The 12,926-nt window shown below is 43.3% G+C and overlaps 1 protein-coding gene across 1 annotated transcript in view; it reads right to left on the reverse strand.

Moving 5' to 3' along the window:
• Positions 1-707: 707 nt before the first annotated feature.
• Positions 708-12,926, reverse strand: part of LOC140731489 (uncharacterized) — a 137,357-nt gene continuing 125,138 nt past the window's right edge. The window contains exons 35-37 of the mRNA XM_073052964.1: positions 11,927-11,974; positions 6,332-6,379; positions 708-941 (exon numbers count right to left, since the gene is read on the reverse strand). Coding sequence (XP_072909065.1) covers positions 11,928-11,974 — 47 coding nt within the window. The 3' untranslated portion in view covers positions 708-941; positions 6,332-6,379; position 11,927. The remainder of the gene's footprint in view (positions 942-6,331; positions 6,380-11,926; positions 11,975-12,926) is intronic.

A 12,926-nucleotide genomic window follows, 5' to 3' on the forward strand; every position in this document is an offset into this window, starting at 1 on the left:
CCAGTTGTGGGTTGTAGGGACTCAGCAGAATTAGAGATCAGCAGGGACTAGATGGGTTGAAGGGCCTGTTTCTGTGCTGTAGCACTCTATGACTTTATCACTGAGGGGCTGAAGGTATCGTTATCGCTCAGAAGTTAAATATCTGAGACCCTCCATTGTTCGAGTCAACTGTGGGTATTGCATGCTAGCTGTAAGTATGTAAGCCAAGGCTGTATGACATGGAGAGCACACAGCAGGCTTCCCCTCTCCACTCAGCATGGCAGAGTCCAATACAGTTTGGCACTAGCGGCATCACAGGAGTAGCCCATCAGTGTTGAACTCAGTTTAGGGACTCCTGAAGTCTTCCCCATCAGGGGGTGTAGCTGCAAGGCAGCAGAGGTTTTCTGCTCCTAGATGAGCTGCCAACCACGGCTGACAAACCCCTTCTGCGCAAAGCTACTGGTTCTAAGGAGCCAATAACCCGCTGTGCAGTTCCGCTGGGCTTAGTAGTCAGTCACACAGGAGCTGAACTTGGTTGTCAGAGGCTATTTGAGATGCACACCATTGGGATTGTTTAATAGGTAGTGGGAGTTTATCCCAACTATCTTTCCCTCCTATGACAACCTTAAGGAACTAGTTAAAGATCTAAGCATTCATAAATTAAAGAATTTCTAGCCACCCTTAATTGAAAGACCTTTTATTGCCACTGCTAATCAAACATAGCCCAATTAATGAAGGTGTTAGATTGTGATGACATTGTCTCAGTTTGTTGAATTATGTGCCCTTTTATCACCATGGGGAAACTCCACAAGTAATGTTGGCATGTTGAACTTCTCATAACATTATTGCGCAGAGTTCAGAGTAATTCCAGGATTCTCTGCCAAAGAGGGTGTCCAGTTCTCCATGATCTTCAGGTGTTCTCTTCCTCCATGTAGCATGTATGACTTTCAACCTTCTAAACCCTGTAGAAGAAAGTGATAAGCCCATCAGAATTATTCTATGAAAGATCATCAAAAAGATCATCTTCCTCTACAGTTTTGCCAAACCTGCTGAGTACTTTCAATATTTACTGTTATTATTTCAAGACTGCACCATTTGCATTTCAAAATTCAAAGTTCCTAATAAATTTATTATCAAAGTACGTGAATGTTATTATATAATAGATTGAGATTCATTTTCGTGTAGGCATTTTCAGAGAGAAAAAACTAATACAATGAAATCTACAAAAATCTAAATACTGTTTAAACAAAGACTGACAAACAACCAATGTGCAAAAGAAGACAAATTGTGCAAATGAAAAATAATACTGTGTAGAGACTTTGAACATGAGTCTGTAGGTTGCAGAATCAAACTAGAATGCATATAACTAAATTCATCCATACCAGTTCAGGAGCCTGATAACTGAGGGCTAATAACTGTTCCTGAACCTGCTAGTGTGAGACTCCTGTCTAATGGTAGTAGTGAGAAGGGAGCATGGCCTGGACAGTTGAGTCTTTGATGATGGACGCTGCTTTATTGTGGTAGTGCTCCTTGTAAATACGCTTAGTGGTGGACAGGGCTTTTCCTGTGATGATTTGGGGTGTATCCACCACTTTCTATCTCATTTTCTGTTCCTTTTGCAACTCTAACATTTTCTTTTCCCATGATGTTGCAAAATTTAACTGAGTTATAGAACAGATAAAAGAGTACAACGTGGGAACAGGCCCTTCAGCTCATGACATCCAGGCTGGCCATGATACCGATTTAAACTGTACATTTGCCTGAAAATGGCCTATATTCTACAATTCTGTGTCTATTTTAAATGCTGTTATCATATCTCCCTTCATCAGATTCCTGGCATCTCAGGTAACATAGTGGTCAGTGTAATTGTATAACAACGTCAGTGATCAAAGACTGGGGTTAAATTGCCGCTGCTGACTGTAAGGAGTTTGTACTTTCTCTGGATGCCCTGGTTGCCTCCCACATTCTGAAGATGTACAGGTTAGAGTTAGTGAGTTGTGGGCATGCTATGCAGGTGACCAAAGAGGAGCAACACTGTGGGCTGCCACCACAATCTTTGCTGATTTGATTTGATGTGAAGGGTGCTGTATGTTTTGATGTTTCAATGTACATGTGACAAATAAACCTAATTTAATCTGCTATTTCTCTGCCAACGTTTCCAACTGATCTGTTATGATCTGATCAACCATTCTTGTTTACCTCTCTAATCCACCTCTATCTTTCAGTTCATCAATGTACTGTATTGTAAACACTACCAACCATTTTTATAATGCTGTTTACATTGCAAATACATGCTGAAAATTATGTATTTATGCACATCCTTGATAAGTCCTCTCACTCTGTTATCACTTTCTCCTGGCTCTTGAATATTTCTTAACATTGACAAGAGTTGTGCAAACACGAGGAAATCTGCAGATGCTGGAAATTCAAGCAACACACACAAAATGCTGGTAGAACGCAGCAGGTCAGGTAGCATCTATAGGAAAAAGTTCAGTCGACTTTTCGGGCCAAGACCCTTCATCAGGACTAACTGAAAGAAGAGATAGTAAGAGATTTGAAAGGGGGAGGGGGAGGGGGAAATCCTAATGATAGGAGAAGATAGGAGGGGGAGGAATGAAGCTAAGAAAGTTGATTGGCAAAAGGGATATTCAGCTGGAGAAAGGAGAGGATCATGGGATGGGAGGCCTAGGGAGAAAGAAAGGGGCAGGGGAGCAGCAGAGGAAGATGGAGAGCAGGCAAGGAGTGATTGTGAGAAGGACAGAGAGAGGAAAAAAGGGGGAAATAATTAATTAATAGATAAATAAGGGGTGGGGTAAGAAGAGGAGGAGGGGCATTAACAGAAGTTAGAGGAATCAATGTTCATGCCATCAGGTTGGAGGCTACCCAGACAGAATATCAGGTGTTGTTCCTCCAACCTGAGTGTGGTTTCATCTTGACAGTAGAGGAAGCCATGGATTCACATATCAGAATGGGAGTGGGACGTGGAATTAAAATGTGTGACCACTGGGAGATACTGCTTTCTCTGGCGGACAGAGTGGAGGCGTTCAGCGAAACGGGCTCCCAGTCTGCGTCGGGTCTCACCAATATATAGAAGGCCGCACCAGGAGCACCGGATGCAGTATACCACACCAGCCGACTCACAGGTGAAGTGTCGCCTCACCTGGAAGGACTGTCTGGGGCCCTGAATGGTGGTGAGGGAGGAAGGTTCCTTAAGGTTGTCATGGCCGGCGGGGCAGGGGTGGTGGGGGGAGCGGTAGTGGTGATAAGCTCCCACTACCTACTGAATGCTCCCAATGGTGTGCATCTCAAAAAGCCTCTGACAATCAAGTCCATCTCTTGGCATTCACCTGTGGCTTAGCTAATAAGCCTGGCAGAACTGTTTCTACTGACAGGAGAAAGGTCAAAGGTGGGCTACTGGCACCTTAAAATCAGTCACTTCAGGCAGATGAGGCTCGTCAGCCGTGGCTGGCAGTTCATTCATGAGAAAGAAAACTCTGATCTCAAACCTCCACTGCCTTGCGGCCATGGAGGAGGCTTCTGGAGTAAACCCTAAGGAAAATTTTGGAGCTGGAGTTCTCAAGGTAGCCTTATGTTGAGTTCAATGCTAACTGGCAACTCCTACGATGCTGCTGGTGCCAAACTGTATTGGTCTCTCCCATTCCTTTGGATTCATCAGATGCATGGAGAGTGGAGCCTGCTGCACAGGCAACAGCTTGCCTCCATATCACACTGCCCAGACTTGTGTATCACGTGGACAGCTGGGACACAGCACCCATGGTCGACCTCAACCAATGGACAGCCTCACAACATTTTGGTTCTTTTTCTTAAACTTTCATCTATTTCTGCACCTGCCTATGACATTTTAATAAATCTTGAATATGGACCACCCCAGGTCTCTTTGGGCCTTTTCTGTTCCCACTTTAAGAGTCCAAAGTGACTGACCGTATGAAAAGTTTATCACGTTTTGGCCATTCAATTAATCTTTGTAATTTAATGGTGGCTTTTGTACAGGAAGCTGTTAATCTTTGTGCTATCAGCAAACTTTAGTTCGCAAACTGGCACAGTAGCATAGTGTAGTTTAACGCTTTACAGAGCCAGTGGTGGGAAGAACATGGTTCCTGCCACTGTCTATAAGGAATTTCTACGTTTGCATCGTGACAACGTGGGTTTCCTCCAGGTGCTCCAGTTTCAAAGATGAACAGTTTAGGGTTAGTAAGTTGTGGGCATGCTATGCTGGAATAGCGACACTTGCAGGCTGTCCTCAGCACACCCTCAGACTGTGATTGTCATTAAAGCAAATGACATATTTTACTGTATGTTTCATGAAAGATGTGTTTAGAGTGGACTGGCTTTCGCTTAAAAGGCTTTGGCAAGAATAGGCAGAGGCTAAGGGTGCTGAGTCATTTAAAATCGTTTAGTTGAATGGAGAACTTAAGCTTAAGAAATTAGAACCAAAGGTATAACAAGTGTAGCAAGATGGTAGTTAAGCAATAGAATGTTCTTCCTGTAAAATGTGTCATTGTGGATACCTAATAGTCTTCCTGATGATACATCTGCAGGAAATGCATCTAGCTTCAGGTCCTGACTAACAGGTTCGGGACAATCTGGGAGGACAAAAAGCTCAGAAATGCGAATTTCATTGAGGTGGTCACACTCGGGGTGACACTTTAGATAGTAGATGGGTCACCACCAGGAAAAGTAAGGAGAAAAGGCAGCTAGTGTAGGGTTCCCCTGTGGCCAATCTCCTCAACAACAAGTATACCCCTCTGGATACTGCTGGGGGAGAGATACCTACCAGGGCACAGCAGAAGGCAGCCAGGCCAGTGACACTGAGGTCAGGTAGATTGATAGTGACAGGAGACTTGATAGAGATATTGTCGGGAGATTCTGTGGCTGTGAAAGAGATGCAAGGATGGAGTGCTGCTTCCCAGATGCAAGGGTTAAAATGTCTCAGAGAGTCTGCAGAATATTCTCAAGAAGGATGGTGAACAGTTAGAGATCATGGTGCACATTTGCACCAATAGCATATATAGAAAAGGGTAAGAGGTCCTATGCAGTGACTATAGGGAGTTAAGGAAGAGGCCAAAGAGCGGGATCTCCAAGGTAATAATCTCTGGATTACTTCCAGTACCATTTGCGAGTCAGGGCAGGAATAGGGTGATATACAGTTGAACGAGTGCTTGAAGAACTGGTGCAGGGGGCAGGGTTTCAGATTTATGGATCATTGGAATCTCTGCTGAGGAAGGTATGACCTGTACAAAAAGGATGGGTTACATCTGAACCCAAGGGAGACAAATATCCTTGCCAGTGAGATGATGGGGCTGTTGGCATAAGATGATAAGATCACCCTGATTAAACAAGAACGTATCTACCTTCACCTTAAATATACCCATTGGCTTGACCTGCTCAGCCATCTGTGGCAATGAATTCTACTGATGTATCACACTCTGACTAAAGAAATTTTTCTTCATCACTGTTCTAAATAGATTTCTCTCTATTGTGGGGCTGTGCTCTCTTGTCCTAGCCTCTTACACTACAGGAAACATCCTCTCCACATCCACTTTATCCAGACCTTTCAATATTCAATAAGTTTCAATGAGCCTCACCCACATTCTTCCAAACTCCAGTGGGTGCAGGCCCAGAGCCATCAAATGTTCCTCATATGTTAACACTTTCATTCCTGGGATAATTCTCATGAACCTCCTCCGGACTCTCCAATGCCAGCACATCTCTTTTTCGGTAAGGGTTCCAAAACTGCTCAGAATACCTTGTGTGCTGTCCGAACTATTCCTTATAAAACCTCAGCATTACATTGTTGCTCTTATGTTCTAACATTCTCTAAATGAATGCTAATATTGAATCTGCCTTCCTTACCACCGACTCAACCTGCAAATTAAACTTTAGGGAATCCTGCACAAGTCCCTCCACACCACTGATTTTTAAGTTTTCTCTCCATTTACAAAATAATCCATACCTTTATTCTTTCTGCTCAGGTGAATGACCATGCATTTCTCTACATGATATTCTATCTGCCACTTCTTTGTCCATTCTGCGGATCTGTCTCAGTCCTTCTGCAGATGCCCAGCTTCCTCAACACATCCTGCCCTTCCACCTACCTTCCTACCAAATTTCTAAATTTGGTCACAAAGCCAACAATTCCTTCATCCAAATCATTTACGTACAACGTGAGAAGTTGTCTTCACCTCTGGCCCCTGTGGTACACCACTGGTCATTGGAGGCAAACCAGAAAAGGTCCCCTTTATTGCTACCCTTTGCCTTCTGCCAAAATGGGACATTGTTGTGACTGTGAAAGCCAAATCTAATTTTACTCATTCATATTTTACTTACTTACTTAATTCACTGTAACAGTGGCGGTCTTTGTATCTGTGGTAAGGGTTTGCTGTTAACAAGAGAACATCATCATCATCATTATGTGCTGTGTCGTATGATGTAGGCAATCATGGTCTCATGACCATGATTGCTCTTGGTAAATTTATCGACAGAAGTGGTTTGTTGTTGCCTTCTTCTAGACAGTGTCTTTACAAGACAGGTGAGCCCAGCCATCTTCAGAGATTGGCTACTTGGCGTCAGTGGTTGCATAACCAGGACTTGTGATCTGCACTAGCTGCTCATACAACTATCCACCAGCTGCACCCCTGGCTTCACGTGACCCTGATCAGGGGGCTAAGCAGGTGCTGCACCTTGCCCAAGGGTGACCTGCAGGCTAGCGCAGGGCAGTAGCCCCTTACACCTCTATTGGTAGAGGCATATCTCCACCCTGCCACCACAATAAATCATAACCAATAAAATCACTACTGCAGGTGAGCATGAAGAGAGTATGAGGATGAAAGAGGTAGAAATTAGGTTAAAATGGATGAGATAGTGAGGTGAGCGGGTGGAGAAAAGTTTAAAGTGATGCTCATAAAGATGTTTAATATAGAAAACAATACAACAGGCATAATTTTTAAAACTACAGATAAGTAAAGAGTAACACACACAAAATGCTGGAGGAACTCAGCAGGTCAGGCAGCATCTATGGAAATGAATAGACAGTTGATGTTTTGGGCCGAGACCCTTCATGAGGACTGGAAAGAAAGGGGGAAGAGACCAGAATAAGAAAGTGGGGCAGGAAAAGGAGTACAAGCTGGCAGGTGATAGGTGAGACCAAGTGAGGGTGAAGGTGTGTGGGTGGGGGATGAAATGAGAAGGTGGGAGGTGATAGGTGTAAGAAGTAAAGGGCTGAAGAAGGAATCTAATAGGTGAGGAGAGTGGACCATGGAAGAATGGAAAGGAGGAAGGGCACCAGAGGGAGGTGACAGGCAGGTGAGGAGAAGAGAAGGGGTGAAAAAGGACAAGCCAATGATTGGGTACAAATGCAGACAGAATAAAGAGTTAAATTTCACCATAGAATCAAAATTCAAAAAAAAGTGAAGAATGTAGGACTGAAGGGGTTGTATTTAAATGCACAGAGTATTTGGAATAAGGTGGACAAACTTGTGGCGCAATTAGATTGGTCGGTATGACGTTGTGTGGCTGAAAGAAGGCCATAGTTGGGAGCTTAACATCAAAGGAGATATTTTGTATCGAAAGGACAGGCAGGAAGGCATAGGCAGCGTGTGGCTCTGTTGGTAAGAGATGGAATTACATCTTTAGAAAGAGGTGATATAGGGTCAGAGAATTTTGAATCTTTGTGGGTGGAGTTAAGAAATTGCAAGGGTAAAAAAACACTATGGGAATCATATATAGGCCTCCAAATAGTGGCCAAGATGTGGGGTTAAGATTGAAAAGGGTGCTGAAAAAAAGCATGTAATAATGGTAATAACACAATTATAATAGGGGACTTCAATATGCAAGCAGATTGGGAAAATCAGGCTGTTATCAGATTGCAAGACAGGGAATTTGTTGAATGCCGGGAAGATAACTTTTTAGGGCAGCTTGTGCTTGAGCCTACTTGGGGAAAGGCTATCTTAGACTGGGTGTTGTGTAATAACCCAGAACTTATTAGTGAACTTAACGTAAAGGAACCCCTAAGTAGGTAGTGATCATAATATGATTGAATTCATACTGCAATTTGAGAAGGAGAAACCAGATGTATCAATATCGCAATGGAATAAAGGGAATTACAGAAGCATGAGAGAGGAGTTTGCCCAGTGAATTGGAGAAGGATACAGGCAGGGATGACAACAGAGCAGAGATGGCTGAAGTTTCGGGAAATAGTCCACAAGGCGCAGGATAGATACGTCCCACAAAGGAAGAAGTTCTCAAATGGTAGGACTAGGCAACCGTGGCTGACAAAGGAAGTTAAGGACTGCACAAAAGCCAAGGAAAGGGCATATAGGTGAGTAAAAGTGAGTGGGAAGTTGCATAATTGGGAAGCTTTTAAAATCCAACAAAAGGCTACTAAAAAAGCTATAAGAAGGGAAAATGTGAAATATGAAGGCAGACTGGTGAGGTAGCAATGGGGAACAAAGAAACAGTAGATGAACTAAAGAAGTACTTTGCATCTGTCTTCACTCTGGAAGACACTAGCACTGTGCCAGAGGTCTGTGGGTGTCAGGGAGAAGGAGTAAGTGCCATTGCTATTATGAAGGGAGAAGTGCTAGGCAAACTCAAAGATCTTAAGGAGGATAAGTCACCTGGACCAGATGGATTACATCCCAGGTCCTGAGAGAGGCTGCTGAAGAGATAACAGATGCATTTGTCATGATCTTTCAAGAATCACTTGATTCTGGCATGGTCCCGAAGGACTGGAAGATTGCAAATGTCACTCCACTCTTTAAGAAGGAAGGAAGGCAAAAGAAAGGAAATTATAGACCAGTTAGTTTAACCTCAGTGGTTGGGAAAGTGTTGGAGTCCATTATTAAGGATGAGGTTTCGAGGTACTTGGAGACTAAGTCAAAGTCAGCAAGGTTCCTGTAAAGGGAAATCTTGCCTGGTAATCGGTTAGAGTTCTTCAAGGAAGTAACAAGCAGGATGGACAAAGGAGAGGCAGTGGATATCATTTACTTGGATTTTCAGAAGGCATTTGATAAGGTGCCACACGAGGCTACTTAGCAAGATAAAATCATATGGTGTTACAGGAAAGATACTGACATAGAGGAATGGCTGACAGGCAGGAGGCAGCAAGTGAAATGATTGGGGCCTTTTCTGGTCGGCTGCTGCTGTTTCTCAGGGGTCATTATTGGGACCGCTGCTTCTCACATTGTTTGTCAATGATTTAGATAATGGAAGTGATGGCTTTGTGGCAAAGTTCGTGGATGGTACAACGATAGATGGAAGGGTAGGTGGTGCTGAGGAAGCAATGCAATTGCAGCAGGACTTAGACAAATTGGAAGAATGAGCAAGATAGTGGCAGATGGAATATAGTGTTGGGAAATGTATAATAGTGTATTATGGGGTTGGGTGGGATCAGGGATCAGCAATGATGGAATGGCAGAGAAGACTCAATGGGCTGAATGGCCTCATTCTGCTCCTATGTCTTATGTTCTTATTTGTGCAGACAGGAAATGAAGAAATATAGAGGATGTGCAGGCAAATAGAATTAATTTAATTTGACATTATGGTTGACACAGACAGTGAGGGCCACAGGGCCTGTTCATGTGCTACATTGTTCTGTGTTCTGTGTGCGGTGCTGGAGGACTGGAGGGTAGCTCATGTTGTTCCGTTGTTTAAAAAAGGCTCCAAAAGTAAACCAGGTAATTACAGGCTGGTGAGCCTGACGTCAGTAGTAGGTAGATTATTGGAAAGTGTTCTGAGAGATCGGATATACAAGTATCTGGACAGCCAAGGGCTGATTAAGAATAGTCAGCATGGCTTTGTGCATGGTAGATCGTGTTTAACGAATCTTGCAGAGTTTTTCAAGGAAATTACCAAGAAAGTAGATGAAGGAAAAGCTGTGGATGTTGTCTACATGGACTTTAGTACGGCCTTTGACAAGGTCCCACATGGGAGGTTAGTTCAGAAGGTTCAGACACTAGGTATCCATAGAGAGGTTGTAAACTGGATTTGAAATTGCCTGTGTGGGAGAAAACAGAGAGAGTGGTAGTGGATGATTGCTTCTCAGACTGGAGGCCTGTGACTAGTGGTGTGCCTCAGGGATCTGTGCTGGGACCATTGTTGTTTGTTGTCTATATCAATGATCTAGATGATAATGTGGTAAATTGGATCAGCAAGTTTGCTGATGACATTAAGATTGGAGGCGTTGTGGACAGTGAGGAAGGCTTTCAAAGCTTGCAGAGGGATCTGGACCAACTGGAAAAATGGGCCAGAAAATGGAGATGGAATTTAATGCAGACAAACGCGAAGTGTTGCATTTTGGAAGGACGAATCAAGGTAGGACATACACAGTAAATGGTAGAGCACTGAGGAATGCGGAGGAACAAAGGGATGTGGGAGTTCAGATACATAATTACCTTAAAGTAGCATCACAGGTAGACAGGGTTGTAAAGAAGGCTTTTGGTATCCTGGCATTCGTAAATCAAAGTATTGAGTATAGGAGTTGGGATGTTATGGTGAGATTGTATAAGACATTGGTGAGGCCAAATTTGGAGTATTGTGTGCAGTCCTGGTCACATAACTATAGGAAATATATCAGTAAGATTGAAAGAGTGCGGAGAAGATTTACTAGGATGTTGCCGGGTCTTCAGGAGAGAGGACATGGCTTTAGGGTGAAAAGGGGAAAGGTTTAGCGGGAACTTCTTCACTCAGAGAGTGGTGGGAGTGTGGAACAAGCTGCCACCTGACATGGTAAATGCAGGCTCACTCTTAAGTTTAAAAAAAAATTGGTTAGATACACGGATGAGAGAGGTCTGGAAGGTTATGGACTGGGTGCAGGTCAATGGCACTAGCGGAATAAAGTTTCAGTACAGATTAGAAGGGCTGAATGGCCTGTTTGCTGTGCTGTAGTGTTCTATGGTTCTAAAAGCAAACTTGTTAGTTCCATGCACCTGTCTTACAAACAAATGAATGAATATATAAATTTGTAGCAGACTTTGGCAACTAAGTCCCTTGAGCAGATCTTGCCATTGAATAAGGTCATTCCAGATCTGACTGCAACATCAAGTCCACTTTCTTGTCTATTTACAGCAACTGTTCCCCCCCCCACCCCCATTGCTTATTAATCTGCCTGCATTTCCCATAAAAATGGTTAAAGACTTTATTCACAGGAGAATGAAGGGAGATTTTATAGAGGTATGCAATATTATGAAAGGTATATATGGGGTAAATACAAGCAGGCTTTTTCCACTGAAGCTAGGTGAGACTAGAACTAGAGGTCGTAGGTTAAGGGTGAAAGGTGAAATATTTAAAAGGAACCTATGGGGTACTTCTTCACTCAGAAGAAGTGGAACGAGCTGCCAGCGCAAGTAGTGGATATGAGTCAATTAAAACATTTAAGAGAAGTTTGGATAAGTACACGGATGAGAGAGGTACGGAGAGCTATGGTCTGGGTGGAGGTAGATGGAACTAGTGAGACCAGGCTAGCAGAGACTAGATGGGCTGAATGGCCTGTTTCTGCATTGTAGTGTTCTATGACTCTGCTTCCTGTCCAGGAGAAGGGAGATCCAATGACTTTCTGAAGGCAAAAAAGCATACCTAAATTCTTCCTGAAATAGACAATCTTTGTTTTTTAATGGTGATCACTATTTCAAGATTATCTCATGATAGAAAATATCCGAATTCCCGTTGATACAAGCAAAGCATGTTCCACCCTTCATCGTGAGTTACTCCATCTATTCTAGATGTTAACGTAGTAACTGTGAACTTCCACATATTACATTCGCCTGGATCCAAGTCCATCTGCAAGCACTCTGCCCAACTTTCTAGGTGATCTATGTCCTACTGTATCCTTAGAGAATCTTCTTCAATATCTATGAGTCTTCCAATTTTCACACACCAGTTTACTAATATACATATTTCAGTTTAATTCCTTTTATATTCCTGAACATACCTCATCGCCATGGAGGTTTTTGGTTGATATCGATTTTCTGTTTTCTGCCTGTAATGGGACACAGAAAATAGTACTTAATTTAAGGATTTATATTATTATTTGGTTATAGTTACAGTTATAAATGTTACATTTTCCTCACATTCATATGTTTATCTAAATGTCTCTTAAAATTATTTAATGTATCTGCCTTTAACACCATCCCAGGGGGTGTATTCCAGGCTCCCACCACTCTTTGTGTAAAAAAAAAACCTTCACATCATCTTTACAATCTAACATATTCCTTCTTCTCAGCCCTCTGCCTCTTCTATCACTACCCCCCCCCCCCCCAGCTCCTGGCTTCATCCCCTTCTCCCTTACCTGGTCTCTATCACTTGACAGTTTGTACCCCTCTCCTTTTACCCACCTTTTTTTGAACTCCCTTCTTTTCTAGTCTTGATGAAGGGTCTTGGCCCAAAACATCCACTGTTTATTCACTTCCATAAGTGCTGCCTGACCTGCTGTGTTCCTCCAGCACTTTGTGTATGGCCAGTTACAAAAGCAGAAGGGAGGTGGGGTGGGTATTCTGTGGGGAAGTACTCACCTCCTCCCCTACACATTCTATTCACCATCTACAAGGCACAAATCCAGAGAGTGATGGACTTAACTGAACAACTGCAGCATTGACATCTTTCAGGATCTTTGATATCTTTCTATGAGTTTGAGAGTCCAGGGCCACAGACAGGAAGCCTTGGAGGTGGCCTTCTCTGGGTGGGTGGGTGGGTGGGTGTGTGTGTGTGTGTGTGTGTGTGTGTGTGTGTGTGTGTGTGTGTGTGTGTGTGTGTGTGTGTGTGTGTGTGTGTGTGTGTGTGTGTGTGTGTGTGTGTGTGTGTGTGTGTGTGTGTGTGTGTGTGTGTGTGTGTGTGTGTGTGCGCGCGCACACATGTGAGAGAGAGAGGGAGGAAGGGGCTTGTTTTGGTATTGTTGCTTGTGTTGTGCCCCTTCCAGCCTAAAGAGCCACATG

The sequence above is a fragment of the Hemitrygon akajei genome, chromosome 8 (genome assembly GCF_048418815.1).
Source record: "Hemitrygon akajei chromosome 8, sHemAka1.3, whole genome shotgun sequence".
In the NCBI taxonomy this organism is placed as follows: domain Eukaryota; kingdom Metazoa; phylum Chordata; class Chondrichthyes; order Myliobatiformes; family Dasyatidae; genus Hemitrygon; species Hemitrygon akajei.